General features: G+C 37.8%; 2 protein-coding genes and 1 long non-coding RNA gene across 5 annotated transcripts; 1 reads left to right on the forward strand and 2 right to left on the reverse strand.

Annotated features, from left to right (window-relative positions):
- Positions 1-6,338: 6,338 nt before the first annotated feature.
- Positions 6,339-8,266, reverse strand: LOC113348042. The gene is made up of 2 exons (XR_003359433.1): positions 8,149-8,266; positions 6,339-7,703 (listed from the first exon to the last, which is right to left on the reverse strand). It is a non-coding gene; the product is annotated as an uncharacterized LOC113348042 (long non-coding RNA).
- A 499-nt stretch (positions 8,267-8,765) lies between these two features.
- On the reverse strand, positions 8,766-10,220 carry LOC113348043 ((RS)-norcoclaurine 6-O-methyltransferase-like). Its single transcript, XM_026591733.1, has 2 exons — positions 9,396-10,220; positions 8,766-9,282 (listed from the first exon to the last, which is right to left on the reverse strand). The coding sequence occupies exons 1-2, from the start codon at positions 10,161-10,163 to the stop codon at positions 8,986-8,988; spliced, it is 1,065 nt and encodes a 354-aa protein (XP_026447518.1). The 5' UTR covers positions 10,164-10,220; the 3' UTR covers positions 8,766-8,985.
- Positions 10,221-11,075: 855 nt separating this feature from the next.
- LOC113353535 (F-box protein At3g07870-like) lies at positions 11,076-12,858 on the forward strand. 3 transcript variants are annotated; one of them, XM_026597108.1, is made up of 3 exons: positions 11,076-12,274; positions 12,425-12,500; positions 12,634-12,858. In XM_026597108.1, exons 1-3 carry the CDS (start codon positions 11,215-11,217, stop codon positions 12,644-12,646), a joined length of 1,149 nt encoding a protein of 382 aa, XP_026452893.1. In that variant the 5' UTR covers positions 11,076-11,214; the 3' UTR covers positions 12,647-12,858. The 3 variants fall into 3 exon arrangements, with proteins under 3 accessions (XP_026452893.1, XP_026452891.1, XP_026452892.1); XM_026597106.1 differs by having other exon boundaries at positions 11,076-12,500; XM_026597107.1 differs by lacking the exon at positions 12,634-12,858 and having other exon boundaries at positions 12,425-12,629.
- Positions 12,859-18,227: the final 5,369 nt, after the last annotated feature.

Consider the following 18,227-nt stretch of genomic DNA (forward strand, 5'->3'; position numbering starts at 1 on the left):
AGTTAACAACACATACCCTGCATCACACATTGTTTAACTGCATAACATCTTATGCAGATCCAATATTGACTGCATAACATCTTATGCATACTGCATAACATCTTATGCATAACAACATGGTATCATAGGATCGTTAACGATCCTGGACGTTTCTCTGTAATCAAGTTTCGTTTCTCTGTGTGTTTACTATGGCACAATCAGATCATAATACTAGTTTGCGTTTAACCTCTGTCTTGCTGAACGATGTCAATTATGTCAGCTGGTCTAGGGCTGCTGCTCTTGCTCTTGGGGGTAAAAGAAAATCTGGGTATATTGGTGAGAATAGTACTTGTCCAGATGCTAAAGATCCAAAGTATGAAGATTGGATTGCTGATGATCAACTGGTTCGCACGTGGCTTCTCCAGTCGATGGAACCACATATTTCTGAAATTTTCTCGTTTTCAGAGTCTGCAAAGGATTTGTGGAAGTCTGTTTCTAGTCTGTATGGCTTACGGAATAATGCTGCTCGGGTGTTTGAGCTGAAACGTGAGATTGCTGAGGCTGCACAAGGTACGAAAAGTTTTACTGAGCATTTTGGTTATTTAAAAAAGAAGTGGGATGAACTGGATACATATCTTCCTCATACAACTGATGCCAAAATTCTCTTGAAGAGGGTTGAGGAGGACAAAATTTTCGATGTGCTCAGTAGCCTCGCATCAGAGTATGAATCTCTTAGAAGCATTATTCTCATGAGTGCTGAATTTCCAAGTTTGTCTAGTGTCTGTGCGTCTGTGCAGCGTGAAGAAACACGTAAGAAAGTTATGAATCCTGTTTCTAAAAACATTGTAGACCTGGATGCTGCTGAATCCAGTGCTCTTCTGAGCTCCAGAGATGATAAACGCAGAGCCATGGACAAGAATTCTCGTGCTAAGGGTAAGAGAGAAGTTTTTCATTGTGATCATTGTAATAAAACTGGTCACACCAAGGATCGGTGTTGGGATATTTATCCTCATCTTAAAGCTAATTTTGACAAAAATAAGCTTGCTCGAGCTGTTGTAGCTGATAATTCATCCTTTACTATACACCAGTTGAAGGATTTCTTTCACCAGTTGGGTAATAATAATGAGCGCAAGGCCAACCATACTTCAGGTAACCTGCTAGCCTTTCTTACTACGCTTGTTTCCAACCGCCATATTTGGATTATTGATTCAGGAGCTACAGATCATATGGCAAATGATCCTTCGTCAGTTCATGCATTTATTCGCAGCTCTCATAAAAATGTGTCTGTTGCTAATGGCTCTACTGCTCCTGTGATGGGCAGTGGGAAAGTGCATTTTTTTCCAGATTGTCCGCCATCTAATGCACTTGTTGTTCCCTCGTTTCCTACTCAGTTGTTATCTGTTGGTCAAATCACTAATTCTCTGAATTGTGATGTTACATTTACCCCTACCTCGGTCATCTTTCAGGATCGAAAGACGAAGAAGACGATTGGTAGAGGCATATTTTCTCATGGATTGTACCTGTTACGCTCTAGTGACATGACATGTCTCACTCAAAGATCAACTCCGCAGTTCCTTTATCATCAAAGACTTGGACATCCTTCCAGTCGTGTTTTGTCTAGGATTTTTCCCACATTTTCTGTTCAGTCTCAAGTCTGTGATGTTTGCCAGTTTTCTAAACAATCTCGTTTTCCATTTCCTAAATCTGTGACTCGAGCTACCATGCCTTTGAATTAATTCATTATGATTTACGGGGTCCTGCTCCAATTGATGCTTATGATGGGTATAAATATTTTGTTATCTTTATAGATGATTGGTCACGTGCTACATGGATCTATTTACTCAAATCCAAAACTGAAGTTTCATCTGTATTTGCGGATTTTTATTGTATGATACGCAACCAATTTGATGCACAGGTTAAAATTTTTAGATCAGATAATGGCACTGAGTTTGTCAAAGGCCCTCTTCCAGGTTATTTGCGTAGTCATGGTATTATCCATCAAACTAGCTGTGTTGGTACTTCACAGCAAAATGGTGTTGCTGAAAGGAAACTTCGTCATATTCTGGAAACAACCCGTGCTCTTATGATTCAGATGCATGTTCCAAAGAAATTCTGGTCTCATGGTTCTCTGACGGCCACTTACTTGATAAATCGTCTGCCTAGTCGTGTGCTTGAGTTCAAATCTCCATTAGAGGTTTAAAACATCATCAACTTGGCATTTCTCATCTCAGAGTTTTCGGTTGTGTTTGTTATGTACATTTACAGGCTAAGCATCATGATAAACTGGATTCACGGGCAACTAAGTGTATGTTCTTTGGTTACTCATCTACAAAGAAAGTATATATTTGTTATCATCCACCCACTAGAAAGCTACAGATTTATCGTGATGTTGTGTTTGATGAAACAATGGCTTATTTTCAGTGTGATTCTGGCAGTCGGTCTCAGGTGGAGTGTTATACAGATTTGCCACCACTACCAGTTATTAATGAGATACCTACTGCAACAGATTACCACAGAGATAATGGTGATGAGGTAGAGTTGGTGGACGTACCTAATGCAGTATTGGATGTGAATAACGAAGCAGTTCATGAAGAAGCTTCAAACAATAATGTTAGTGTTACTGATGATAATACAGGACTACAAGATGTGCCGCATCAAGTTCCAGAAACTGAGGTTATGGTTCCACCAGATCATCAACCAGTGGTACCAATTGTTAGAACCTCAAGTCGTGAGAAGATGGCTCCAGAGAAATACAAAGATTTCTTTACATATCATTCCACTGCGTATCCTATACAAGCACATTTAACTTATGATCATGTAGGTTCCTCACACTCTGCATTTCTAAGTGCTATATCCAGTCATCAAGAACCTAAAAACTACAATGAAGCAAAGTCTAATCCAAAATGGAGGGCACCAATGGAGAATGAGTTACGTGCCTTAGATGTAAATAATACATATAGTATTGTCAAGTTGCCTCCCGGGAAGAAGACTGTTGGATGTAGATGGGTGTACAAAATTAAATACAGATTGATGGAACTATTGAGCGTCATAAGGCAAGATTAGTGGCAAGAGGTTTTACTCAGAGATATGGAGAAGACTACATAGAAACCTTTGCACCAGTTGCAAAGATGAATACGTTTCGTTTTCTTATGTCTCTTGCAGTTAATAAAGATTGGAAATTGTTTCAAATGGATGTGAAGAATGCATTCTTACAAGGTGATCTAGAAGAAGAGGTGTATATGAGTATACCACCTGGACACCCTCGAGAAGGAGAGAGAAATATGGTTTGCAAGCTTAAGAAGGCAATATATGGTTTAAAGCAATCACCACGTGCATGGTATGCAAAGCTAAGTTCAGTACTCATCCATAATAAGTTCAAAAGGAGCTCTGCCGATTCTTCCTTGTTTATTAAAAGAAGTAATCTTGGTACAACTATAGTTCTAGTGTATGTTGATGACCTTGTAATTACAGGATACAATCAACAAGAAATTAGAAATCTTAAAGCAATGCTTCATTCCAGATTTGACATCAAGGATTTAGGAATACTGAAGTATTTCCTGGGATTAGAAGTTGCTTACTCAAAGAAGGGTATTTTTCTGAATCAAAGAAAATATGTGTTGGACCTGCTGAAGGCTACAGGAAAAATGGGAGTAAAGCCTTGTGATACTCCTACAGAAAATGGCAACAAACTTGATAATGATGGTGATGTGTTAAGTGACATTGGGTCATATCAAAGGTTAGTAGGCAAGTTAATTTATCTCACTGTTACCAGACCTGACATAGCACATGCAGTAAGCTTAGTCAGTCGTTATATGCATACACCTCGTGTTAAACATTTGAATGCAGTAACTAGGATTCTACAGTATTTAAAAGGATCACCAGGAAGAGGAGTTTTGATGACAAAGAATGAAGCCTATTCAATTTCTAGCTACTGTATAACAACATATTCAGATGTTGATTATGCTGGATGTCCAGTTGATCGTAAATCAACAACAGGGTATTGCATATTCTTTGGTGGTAATCTGGTTACATGGAGAAGCAAGAAACAAAATGTTGTTTCTCGATCAAGTGCTGAAGCAGAATACAGAGCCATGGCTTCAACAACATGTGAGATTGTTTGGCTGCGAGCATTACTTAAAGATTTGGGTTTTCTGTCACCACAGCCAGCTAAGATGTTCTGTGACAATCAAGCACCGATACAAATCGCATCAAATCGCACCTTTCATGAGCGTACAAAGCACATAGAAGCGGATTGTCATTTTTTTAGAGAGAAGGTATTGGCCAAAGTAATATGCACTCCCTTCGTTCGTAGTCATCAACAACTGGCAGCTGTTTTTACTAAGGGTTTACCTGTCAAGCAATTCAATGGAATTCTATCCAAGTTGGGCTTCATTGATATCTTCGCACCAACTTGAGGGGGAGTGTTGGAACAAAGGAGAATATTTGGTTTCTCTATTTATGATTGACTTACACTGCAAGAAAATATTCTCTAGATATGTTGCTATCTATACGAATATGTGGCATGTATAGGATATATATATACACGTCTTGTAAAACCTCCATTGATAATAAGAAACCCTAATCATTCTTCTCCCGTGGACGTAGGCTATAGCCGAACCACGTTAAACTGGGTTTCTTCTTTAAACTGTTTAGTTAACAACACATACCCTGCATCACACATTGTTTAACTGCATAACATCTTATGCAGATCCAATATTGACTGCATAACATCTTATGCATACTGCATAACATTTTATGCATAACAACATTGTTAGAATATGGGCATCCAACTCAAAACCAATTGGCAATGAGTGGAGAGGCTCTAAGAGATTATAAACCGCAGGATCTTAATTGCCCATACAATGTGGGACTAATAATCTCAACACGCCCCTCACGTGTAGCCTCGTAGGGTCTAACACGTGGACAATAAATCGGGTGACACGGAGTAAATGCACGGTCAATGACTCGTCGCAAATAGCCTGCTCTGATACCATGTTAGAATACGGGCATCCAACTCAAAACCAATTGGCAATGAATGGAGAGGCTCTAAGAGATTATAAACCGCAGGATCTTAATTTCCCATACAATGTGGGACTAATAATCTCAACATTTACTGTATTTTTTTTCCATTTTTTCGGCTTTAGGCGCAAAATTCATCACTGAGACCAGAAAACAATGGTACATATGCGAAGTTCTTGCGGTTTGCTGGGCAAAGAATAACAAGTTAGCATTTTTCTTAAACTAAACGTTGGGTTTTAATGTGGCGATGGGGGTTGTAGTTGCAATTGCTTTAGTGCAATAACCATCAAGGTCAAGGATCTCTAATCTGACAAGTCAAAAAAATGTTTTTTTTTTGAAGTGGAACTGTTATTCAGTGGGAGTGAGGCGGGTGCTGCATATCCAAGGGAATAGCACAAAATAGGTCATTTTTAGTCCTTTCTTTTCCTCCCGAAAGGATAGCTCGTGTCAAATCCTCATCAACTTCGGAAAATGCACAAACGGAAGTTCTGTTCAATAGGTACCAGCAAGGTTGGGTCTAAATTGCTCACCACTAGCACGTGTATGACAAGCCGTGCATTCCATTCATCCTCCTGGGGATTCTTTTTTTTTTTTTTTTGAAAAAGCTCCTAGGGATTCTTTGACATTCATCCGTAGGAGAAAAGGTTTATTTTGCTCCACCAAACATAGGACCAGAAAAGAATCAATGGAATCTGTTCTTTATTGTGGCCACTATGTCTTGTTTTAGCACTTTTTAATTTGTGTAGGCATAAGGAAAGATAAACTTGTCTAGCAATACTTTCCGCACAAATTTGGCAAAGATGAAACGCAAGTGTTGCAGTGACTCCAGTAGTACTAATCCGGTTTCCTTTTTGTTTGAGGATTAAAAACATGGGGCGCATGGAAAATAATTAGGGGCCTCACCCAATTTATACCCATCCCATAAAAAATAGAGGACTTCCAAAACCTGGTTTTTGATATGCATAGTGAATTGATGAAAAATCGTTAACCATTAGGGTGTAGTAGATAATGACCCTAAACCTGGTTTTCTGCCATAAAATAGTGTCGTCCAGGAATTTCTAAATCGTCAATGATTCTTCTCGACGACCCTTTTTAAATATGAACGACTCTGTCTTATGCAGAACCACCTCTCTGTCCCAAATAGTGATAGGGTCGCCAATAAATAACGACTCTATATGATAAAAATTGTTTGTTCTCTGTTCAAAAAATAGGAAGGATCGTCATGTCAAATGATTGTAGTCGTTAACTATGTTGAAGGGTCGTCATGTCAAATTTTTGAAGTCGTTAACGATGTTGAAGGATTATTTGGTTTTATAAATTTTGCATGCCGACTCTAAATATGTCTAAATATTCCCAACTCCTACCTGACCTGCAGCGGTCCAAGACAAGCCAGATTAGCATTAAAATGCATGTCGAATCATATGAAGCCGTTCTACACCCATTTTCCCCAAATGCTTGATTAGGATGCATTTGGAGTACGCCAAACAAACACATGGAGCAAAGAAATAAGAAATGATGCAGCCATACCGTATGCATATCGACATTCAATCACTTCGATAAAAAAGACGCAATAGTTGCTTTATAAGATATAGCTTGAAGATTACGGATGCGTCCATATGCATTTAACCACTTCATCCCACCATCATGCAAGTATAATAAGCTCGTTTAAAAACTTAAGATTAAATTATTTTCAGCTTGTTGTTGATTATAAAATCATTTTTACCGGCAGGAAAACACTTCTTATGCAACGAAAATGAATTCCAAATTTTCAGCTCAACTTTGTCGCGTCCCTGACTTCCATCTCTTCTCAGCTAAACTCTATTTTCCATCTTTTTCCACAACAGCAGCCAACTACCAATCACTCACCGGTTAATCATTTATTGTCGTCTCTCCAAATAATCTATTCACCGTTCTTCCCTGGCTCATTAGCCACAGCGCCACAAATCTCGACAAACCTATTATCTCTCGGTGAACTCAACTGAGTTTAAATGATATATTCACTAGAAACTCTTCCATGGCTTTACATTAATGGCAGCATCATAAATCATTCTTCCATCGACCCATTTTCATCACTGCCATGCTCGAGTTCTTCTTCTCAGTTCTCCATGCCATCGATCACCGATAACCACCACAGTTTCGAACCATCAGAGAAAGCAAACTACTCTTCTCGAGTCAATTAACCACCAAAAATCCCTGCTGCTCTTCTTTCTATCATTCTGTCCAACTCGAGCTCCCGATCTCTGATCACGATGGCAGCAATTTGTTCTCATATGATCCATCATCTACTGTAAATAATGACAGCATCTCAATGCTCATCTTCACTGCCTTCAGTAGCTAGTGACAGCAACAACTCAAACTCGAGCTCCAAGAATCCATGAACAACAGCACCACCCTTCATCATCACGATCACCACCGATCATCCATCATCACTGGCATCGAAGTCGCGGCTCCAAACTCTACTCGAACTCCATTATCGTCTCTTCCATCACCTGAGCTCCATTGCTGCCATGCTTGCCAATGACAGCAACAATCATATTCCGATCATCATTCATCCATTACCTTTTATCGCTGGCAGCAACCCAATGCTCAACGCAGACTCGAGTAATCCTCAATATCTCTTCTCAGTACAATGACCATCGATGGCAGCAATCAGCTCGAGCCACAGACTCCACAACCACGATTTTGATTACCATCACGACAATTCCCTGCCATAAGTGGCTCGAGCCGCAAGTGACATAGTCGTTACTATTTATACATGTGGGGAATGACTGACTCTCGTTAATCTATGAAATGGCTCGTTAGGGTCGTCGGTATATAAGAGTGTCAAATTAACGACCCTAAGAGTAACATCTTCGGAAAGTAAAAAGTTTTAGAGTCGTTGGGTTCTAAACATATTAAGTTAAATGTCTCTGTGTGACCTAACTAGCTGGAGTCGTCAATTATATCACACTTGGTTGACGATTTTTCATAACCTGCAAAAGTTGCAGGTTTGAGTCGTCAAAGGTTGTGTCAAGTAATTGACGACTTCTTAGAGTCGTTCGTTTATTACCCTCGCAACTTAACGACCCTCACTCTGAGTAGTTGCATAGTGTACATGAATCGACCACTTGGAGCATCATTCATACAATTTGAACAGTATAGGAAGTTTACCTGATTGTTTTGAGCTTCGGGTTCTTCATTTTGAGGATTGGTTCCTTCATTTTGAGCAACAGGATTCCTCCACTAGAATCACTCATTTCAAATAACCCTAAATTTCCCCCCCAAAACTCAACTTCTTCCTCTCCACAACACAAAAACACAATTTTTCTTTTATCAAAATTTTATCCCTAAATCTGATTTTAATCTAACTAAACTAATTAACACTCAATTAACACTAATGATTTGGGGTAGTTTAACCATTTTAAAAAAAAAATGCGATAAGGAATAACTCCAAAATACTATTTCATGACCTTTTTTTGTCCTGTAGCTAGGATCCCCAACTATTTTTCCAGGACCCCCAATTCAGCCTTGATTAAAAATCCAGGAATTTCTCCGTGAAATGGGTTTGTTTGGCTTCATGTACAAAATTAATCACTAGAACCCGAAAACAATGGTAGATTGGCCAATTTTCTGCGCAAAGGCCACGATTTCGTCTTTGAAATCAAGGTGCTCACACCACTTGGTCCTTTAATATTTGCACCGCAAGCCTTTCCGTTCAAACTGCTTGCTAGCATTTTTAATCAAACATTGGAATTTATGTCCTGTGCAAAGTTTACAGTAGAGAAATATGACCAAAGGAAAGGGAAATTTTTATGCCATTGAACTGACGAAAACAAATAAGCTTTTGATAACAAAAGAGGGGCCTTTGTGAGATTCCCAGGAGACTCGACCCGCTAACCTTGAGCCAGATGGACAAAACCAGGCTCGTGGACTAGCTCTGGTTGGCTAAAAAACAAAAGTTTGAATTGAACTATTTTTTTTAATGAAATGAACTTGCCAATGTTTTGCCTAAGGATATGCGACAATAACCGACTGAATAGCAAAAATAGGAATGAATTCAATCTTACTGAAACCAGCTTCTTCAAGTAAAATTCTCCATTCATCTTTGGTCCTTTCTTTTCCTCCTGAACTCAGCATCATATCTAGATCAAGACTCAATCTAGCTTGTGTCAAATCATTGTCATCTTCGTCTTGATCCAAAACCATTTCTATTATGATAACTTTCCCTTGATCGGCAGGAATTGCCTCCTTACACCTCTTTAGTAGTTTTATGCATTCTGCGTCTTTCCAGTTATGAAGCATGAACTATCAAAACAAAGGAAACAAATTAACCATCCATCAATAATATGAATCCTGTTTCATGCACATTTTCTAAAAAAAATTTCGCATAGTAAGGCCACTTGATAACTAAATCATACCTTCAATAAAAGAGCATCAGCAGGGGGAATGGATTCAAACATGTCGCCACCAACCATTTCCACACCTGGAATCTCCGGTGCAGCAGCAACAACGTGAGGCAGGTCAAAAACCATGCACTTTATCTCAGGATAAGCCTTAACAACATAACTCATAGCAGCTCCGGTGCCACCACCGATGTCGACTAACTTCTTAATACCCTTCAAGATACTATCACAACCTTGCACAAATGCAGGCATTACCATCCTAGTATCACAAGCCATAGCATTATTAATAAGTGCATTAACTTCAGGAACTTCTTCAGCTAATTCCCACATGATCTTCCCGTGCAACTTCACAAAAGGAGTGGGTGCATCGTCGGCCGATAAACAATAATCGGTTAACTCATGCCACCCGTTAATGGAATGCTCATCGTCGATACCGAGAACCCAATCTTTCAAACTTCTTTCTTGATTCTTAAGCAGTAATTTAGATATACCTGTTAAAGAAAATATCTCGTTTCCTTCGGTTGAATTGACAGCAATAAGATTCATATGAGATAAGTGTCTCAATAATCTGTACAAGTTTTCAGCTTTGAGTGTAGATAAAGATGGTGATGCTGATGATAAGGAAGATAATGTCATGGGTTTGGATGAGTTGTGAATTGTATCAAGAATGCCTAACTCAATTGTACATTTAAGTACTGATGAATCTACACTACCACAGATTATGTTCCATACATGACCTTGGTTTCTCATTTCTTGTTCTTGATCTTCTAGTTTGATTTCCATGATCTTTGTATTTTTTTTTGCAAACACTCTAGCCCGATCTCTGTGTATTTTGAATTCTTGTTTGGGAATTCTAGGAGTGAGAATTAAAGTTACATATAGGCAGTGGATGGATACTCGTGATGCACGTGGGACGTAAGCGTGAAAACTCCTGCAATCTCATGACTAATGGAGTTGGTAAGATCAACTTTCTTTATACTTCTTTTCGAGTCAAAAAGGCTGCTAGTCTAATGAAGTGACACAATTCATGATGGTCAAAAAAAGAAATATTCATGGTGGTCAAAATTGTAGCCCAGGCGAAAAATGGGCGACCAGTTTGGGCGACGGATGGGCGTGTACTACCTCTAAAATTTCACAAAATCTTGCGAAACAAGTGGATTAGGCGACAATTTCTTTTTTTAAGATCAGCCGGTCATCCTCGTTTTCAAAGATTCGTGCGTTCGAGGAGGTTCCAGGTTCAAGCACCCAATATCATAATATTGCAGAAATTAACATGTAAGGTAGAGTTAGTTTTCTCCCTTGTGACACAATCTCAACCCCAATTCATTTCGACCTTTTTGGCTAGGTTATCCATGAAACTCGCTGGTAGACTAACACCACAACCTGTTCAATTAAGATAATCGTTATACAATATAACATAATAATTTGTAAAAACAAAACAAAAACCAACAAAATTTTAAGATCGGTTTTTTATTTTTTTTATTGTATTGTTGAAATAAGATCAGGCGACATTGAGTGGCGGAACAAAGACAGTTGCATGCCCTCCGCTTGCCACATTACTTGCCGGTCCACTCTTTGGACAACACTGGTCCGGTCCAAATTTAACACTTGGCAGTTATTTTGGGGCGCCTTAAAAGGCGTATATCGATATATCAGAAACGGCCAAAATTTCTTAATATGCGTTATATTCGATCACGCCCTGGTTTTTAATTCCTGCTTCAGTTTGGGGGAGTTGATTTCGGTAACGCCTGGGATCATCCTGCCTTCATCCATATATACTGATGCAATTGCGATGCAAGAAGAATAATTTTTATTCAAAACATACCAAAAAATCATGAAAGAAAATCACAGATCCAGTAAAAGAAGGGAATCGCTTCAGACTCTTGCAAACAGCAATGGGTTAATCAACAATACGAATTTAGATATTACAGAAAAAATACTTTTGCATATACCTATCGAGTTCTTCTCCAGGAGTAGAGCAGTGTGCAAGCTTTGGAGGAAACTGCTGCAAAAACCAAAGCCAGGTTTCCTTTTTGCAGTTTGCAAAAGCGCAAGGCGTTGCCAAGAAATCCAGCTTTTTCAAGGATATAGCGATGAGGTAAGTATTGATAATGATGAACCAATTTCTTATAAGACACTTGCAAAAATAGATCTTGGTTTAGGCACATCCAGAAACATTCCTGTTAAGCTGATTAGAAACAAACCTCATAATCCTGTTATATTTGGTTCTTGCAATGGTTTAGTTTGCCTCCCTGTTCGAAAAGATGATGCGCAGTGTCTTGTGTACATATGCAATCCAATGACAGGAGAATATGTTTATCTTCCTGAGATGGATTTTGGTGAAATATCAAGACCTGAGGTTTTTGGTGGGTTTGGTTATTGCCAGTCCACCAATGAGTACAAGGTTGTTCAAGTTGCTTACCAGTACAACCGATTCAACGAGTCCGGAAGTTTTCAGGTATACGCCCTTGGTGATGGCAGTGGGTGGAGAAACAAAGGAGAAATACGTTACACTAAACAAGAAAGAATGGTCTATGCAAACGACGCACTTTATTGGACGGAGCGTATTGGAGATTATTGGTATATCAATGTATTTGATTTAGCAGGTGAGATGTTTAGTACCATCCCAATGCCGCCGTGTAATGACGTTAACCGTGGCTACAAACGTTTGGTCTCCTTGAATGGTTGTTTGTGTCTATGTCATGTTACAGTTGAAAAGTGTGTAAAAGATGAGGACGATCCTTTCATGCGCAAGGAAGATAAGCGTTTGGTTATGTGGATGTTAAAAAAAGAGCAGCATAAGAAGAGTGAGAATGTTGGGTACTTCCCGGTGGACGAGAATGATGACTCGAACCTTTGGGTTTGGATCAAGGAGTTCAGTATGGCCTACAAAGGTGAGTTCAATGAATCTATGGATTATGAACCATTTGCAGTAACTGATAACAACCATGTTTTGATGTGGGAGGATTGGGATTTGCGAGACTGTAAAGTACCCATTCTTTATGACCCTGACACTGAAAATGTAATTCAACTCTGGAATGAAGATTGGAGATATGCTCAAGCAATTCCTCACATGAATAGCTTTGTTTCGTTGGAAGATCTCGGGGAGAAGTCTGCGAGGTACATTCCAGATGATAATGAGGTTATGCACTTGAGTCAGAAAGTGTAGGATTAAATTTGCCACCATCACCTCCAGGTCTAACATTCTAAATTTTTCGTTTTAATAAATTCTTTTTTTTTCTTTTTTGATCAGTACAAGTTGGTGATCTTTTTTGATGGCAAGCTGCATTTTCTTTGTACCTCTCGTTTGCATAATGTCAGCTTCGGCTTCTAGGATTTGGAGGGAAGCTTAGGGCCGGATGAATCTTGCTTATTGTAGCTTTAAAACATAATTTACTCGGCCAAACTACTTTGAGATCCTATACACCCCATTTGGGAGACAAGTCTATGCAGCTAGCAGTTGTGTTTTGAGCAATCACCATCATTGCAACCGCTAAATTGTGAATGTAGTTCATTAGTGTTACCGAGTTGGTGGTGTGGGCCTTATTCTCAGGCCCGGTCCATTACTGTCTTTCTCTTTGCAAGAAAAATCGGAAATTGGTCCGGACTTTTACTTTATTAACCTTGCATTTTTAGGGGCCACTCGAAGGAATTAGGGGCGAACAATAAGATAAAATACAATCACCCAAACCTAAAGAGAGTTCATCCCTTATTAATTTTTTTTCCTAAGCCCTTCAATAATCGGAAGTTAAATAACAATCCGGTATTTTTTTTGGTGCGACCAAAATCGGTAGTAAATTGTATTATTTAACTTCCAAATATATAGTGTCCTAAAATGAGATTTTTCAAAAATCGTTCAATTTTCGAATTCTGGTACTACCATAATCGGTAGTAAATTTAACTTCCGAATGTATATTGGCCCCAAAATAAGATTTTGCCAAAATCTTTTAATTTCTAACTTTGGGACTACCACAATCGGTAGTAATTTGTGTTACTTTAACCTCCGAATGTATTCAATTTTCGAATTCTGGTACTATCATAATCGGTAGTAAATTTAACTTCCGAATGTCTACTAGCCCCAAAATGAGTTTTTGAAAAAATAAACCCCTTAATTTTTGAATTTTCGGAAGTAAGGTAAGTGAACTTAACTTCCGATTATATTATGGCATTTTGAAATGAGAATTACCATATTCGGTAGTATTTTAAGTTGAATGTATACTAGCCCCAAAATGAGTTTTTGAAAAAAAAACTTGATTTTTCAAGTTTTGAAATTATAACAATCGGAAGTAAGGTAAGTAAACTTAACTTCCGATTACATAGTGGATTTCGAAATGAGAATCACACATTCGGTAAAAGTTTAAATTAATTAAACTTCTGATTATATACTGACCCCAAAATGAGTTTTTTTTTTTAAAATTCTTCAATTTTCGAATTTTGGTACTACCATAATCGGTAGTAAATTGTGTTTATTATCTACCGATTGTGTTTAATTTCTAGTACAGAAAAATTGAATTTTTTGAATCAAGAATAACCGGTAGATAACAATCATTTTATCTACCGATTCTGGTTATTGTTCATCATTTCTTAAGAACATCATCCACAATCAGTAGATAAAATAGATTTTTATCTACAGATTGTTTTGCTGCTACTGTAAATCCAAGAACATCAACCATAATCGGTAGGTAAAATAGATTGTTACCTACCGATTATGTTTCTGCTACTGCAAATCCAAGAAAATTTCGGATCAAATTGTATTATTCCAATTAACCAAATTCTAATTTTTGTTCACAACTACTATCATTTATTCGTTTTGTTCGTTTAACTCCTTTTTTTTTTTTGATATTCTAAGTTTCAACTTTAATGTTAATGAATTTTTGGTTTTAATTTTAAACAATCAATCGTAAAATTTGTTGATCGACGATCTTTGGTTTCAACCAAAATTAAAACGATGAATATTTATTTCAATCGGTAGAAAAGAGAAGAAGAAAATGAATGATATGATTATGAAAATAAAGGATACAGATTTAGATTTAGTATAAAGATGAAGGATAATATAGACAATTTTCTGTTTTTAAGACACCCCTTAACCCTCTTCAATGATGGGAATAAATGAATAGCCCCTAATTCCTTTTGAGTGACCCCTAAAAATGATAGGTTTATTATGGTACGCTTTAAAAGGCATATTGCCAAACGCTTTTCTTCTAGACTTCTAGTTATTATAATTATAATCTACTTTAATATTGCTAAGCGAAGAATAATAATTGTTCTTCTAAACATACCAAATCATGGAAAATCATAGATCCCACAATATACCATCCGTCGAGACTCTTGCATCCAATGGGTTAATCAATAACATGAATTTAGATCTAACACAAAGCATCCTTTCTCATATTCCCATCGAGTTCGTCTCATGGAGCACAGCAGTGTGCAAACTCTGGAGAACTCTCTTGCCAAACCGAAGACGGGTTTCCTTTTTGCAGTTTCGGAAAGCCAAAAAGAAATTCAGCTCTTTCATAGGTATAGCAATGAGGTAAGTATTGATGATGCACCAATTTCTTACAAGACACTCGACAAAATAGACCTTGGTTTAGGGACATCCAGGAATATTCCTGTTAAGCTTATACATAATGGATTTTTTAATCCGGTTATATTTCGTTCTTGCAATGGTTTAGTTTGCTGTCCTGTTCGAAAAGATGATGCAATCCAATGACTGGAGAATATGTTTATCTTCCTGAAGTTGATTTAGGTAAAATTTCAACACCTGAGTTTGTTGGTGGATTTGGTTATTGTCAATCCACTAATGAGTACAAGGTTGTCCAAGTTGTGTACCAGTACAACCGATTCAAGGAGTTGGGTAGGGTTCAGGTATACACTCTTGGTGATGGCAGTGGGTGGAGAAACAAAGGAGAAATACGTTACACTAAAAAGGAAAGATTGGTCTATGCAAACAACGCACTATATTGGCCAGAGCGTACCGCAGAGGACTGGAAAATCAATGTATTTGATTTAGCTAATGAGACGTTTGGTACCCTCCCAATGCCGCCATGTTATGACGTTGTTCGTGGTTACAGACGTCTTGTGTCTTTGAGTGGTTGTCTCTGTCTTTGTCATGTTTCAGTTGAAAAGTGTATAAAAGACGAGGAAAATCTTGCTGGGCGCCAGGAAGATAAGCGGTTGGATATGTGGATATTAAAGAAAGAGCAGGGAAAAAAGAACAAGATTGCTGGATATTCTCCGGTGGATGAGAATGATGACTCAAACCGATGGGTTTGGATTAAGGAGTTCAGAATGGAGTATAAGATTATAAACCATATGGCATAACTGATAATGGTCAAGTTTTGATGTGGGAGGAGGAGGACTGCTTTTTTCAAGTTTGTAGACATCTCATTTGTTATGACCGTGACACTGCAAGTAGAAATGTACTCTGGAATAAAGGTTTGAGGTATGCTCAAGCAATTCCTCACATGAATAGCTTTGTTTCGTTAAAAGATCTTGGAGAGAAGTCTGCACGGTACACTCCAGATGATAATGAGCTTATTCAGTTGAGTCAGAAATCTTAGGACTAGATTTGCTAACATGATATCCAGGCCCAAGAATTACTTTTCTTTTTAATAGAATTTTTTTTGCTTAGTATTCCCATTTGGCAAAGAATCTCAAAAATGTAAGCATTGTAAACGGAATGAGTCATAATGCAATAAAAAAAAATCTCTGTGCAAAACATCGTTGAGTCTAACATCGTATTTTTATTTTGATCTAACCCCCCGGCTACGATGTGGTCGGGCCACATAATCCGACACTTGTTTAATTATAAACATGTCTTTTTTTTATTTTTTGACACTTATTTAACTAAAAAACCTACCCCTCCTTAACGTTCTACGCTTTCAAAAAAAGTAGCTAGTTAAAAAAAATAAAATAAACACTTGGGTAATAAAACTGTTTTTCAATTTTTTTTCCTACTTTGTAAGACATGTCAGAGAGGGCAATATACTTGAAATATTTGGTCCGACTATATTGTAGCCGCACCATGATCTAACTCTTGATCTAACTCCTCTGAATCTAACTGCAACTACATGACCCATCCGAATTTGATTCAATATGCTAGTTTTTAGATCAGATTTGACTTAACTGACTCAATAATACTTGACTCAGTGATTCGGACCCATGAGTTGGGGAATTTTATTTCCCGATTCAAATAGGTCTTTGAAACAATCCCGTTAAAGGGGCGGCAACCTAATAAGACAAAAAGGGTCATTACATGGTGATTCAAGTGCCCCTTATCAAAAAAATATGGAAATGACCAATTAACCCTTATTGTTAATAATCAAGATTAGTGTTGATAATTAATTTTCACTTATAATAACTCTAAAATCATATTTTTAGAGTTAAAAAAAAAAGTTGTGAGGAGAAGAAAAAGAAACTTTTGTGATATTTGTGAAACCCTACATTTTGATTCACTCAACCAAAATGAGTGATTCCAGTGGCAAATTTGAGATGGGTGAATCTCTATACGATAGAGAAAACAAATACTACATACCTCTTCATGGAGATCCTGATATGGAGTGTTTGTTAGATGGAAGAGATGTTTTAACCCAAGATGAAGGTCAATCTCAACCAATTGAAGAAATTAGGCAACAAAGTGAAGAACCCAGCACTGAAAATGACCAGGTATACTTCTAAACTAGTTCCCATTACCTTTTTGTTGCTTAAAATTCTCTAAAGTACGTAAAAAAAATCAAATTTTTAAAAATTTCAGAAGAACATACGGTTGTAAGTAAGCTTGTTACCAACCGTAACTGTATTTTACGGTTCGCAAAGTATCCAATACCAACCGTAACTGGTTCCATTTGGGGAAAAACCCAATCGTAATACCAGTTACGATTGGTAGAAAATTTTCGATATGAACCGTAAGATAATTACGGTTGGACATGTCCTTCAGTATTTACCAACCGTAAGTCATCATGTGCATGGAAGTATTTACTGCACTATTTACGATTGGTAATATGTAAATCGAGACCAACCGTAATTAAGTTACGGTTTGTTATCTGTGTTTTTTACCAACCGTAAGTTGCTCTGTATGTTTTCATTTTCATTTCACCTTATTTACGGTTTGCTACTGGAGGACCATTATCAACCGTAGTTCTGTTACGGTTTATAAGTGATTGGAGTTACCAACTGTATCTGTGTTACGATTTGTGTTTCCTGTGTCGTAACCAACCGTATCTTTATATACGTTTTTTTGTTGTTGCCTTGTTTAGACTAATGTGGGTATATTGTTTTCCAGATCGTGGATGTACCTCCCCTAATGGATGAACAACCTTTAGCAAATTAACTTCTCACCTTAGATTCTAGCTTTCACTATTTAACCGAGGAGACATGGAAGGAAAAACATGATGCAAAGCATTGGGCTAGAGAACGAGGCAAGTTGATTATGTGTATCATAGTTTGTAATGGTACCACTAGTGAAGGTGCCTTTCAAATGGTTTGCGAGTGTAGTGGACAACATATAAGTCACGCAAAAAAGGATACCGTGCAAGTAGCAAAGACAAAGAGGAAGCATACTACTTTCACTAAGAAGACCCGATGCCCCTTCAAGCTTCAATTTAAAAGGAACGCGGCAAAAAGGTGGTTTTTGGAGAAAGTTGTATGCGGTAGTCATAACCACCCTATACCGGAGAGTTTGCTATCACATTCGTATGTTGGGCGCCTTACCGAAGAAGAAGAGAAGATCGTAGAGTCACTGATACAAATTCGTATGAAGCCCGTTGATATCCTCGCTCACTTAAACGAAAGAAACCCACAAAATGCTTCTACTTTGGCTAACATCTACAACGCAAGAACAAAATTGAA

This window comes from Papaver somniferum, chromosome 2 (genome assembly GCF_003573695.1).
Source record: "Papaver somniferum cultivar HN1 chromosome 2, ASM357369v1, whole genome shotgun sequence".
Taxonomy (NCBI): domain Eukaryota; kingdom Viridiplantae; phylum Streptophyta; class Magnoliopsida; order Ranunculales; family Papaveraceae; genus Papaver; species Papaver somniferum.

Bases quoted from the DNA above. Each gene is read 5' to 3' on its own strand.
- LOC113353535 (XM_026597106.1), top strand. From the start codon at position 11,215: ATGAAAGAAAATCACAGATCCAGTAAAAGAAGGGAATCGCTTCAGACT.
- LOC113348043 (XM_026591733.1), bottom strand. From the start codon at position 10,163: ATGGAAATCAAACTAGAAGATCAAGAACAAGAAATGAGAAACCAAGGT. The intron at 9,283-9,395 runs GTATGATTTAGT...TTGTTTTGATAG, and splicing joins CTGATGCTCTTTTATTGAAG to TTCATGCTTCATAACTGGAA.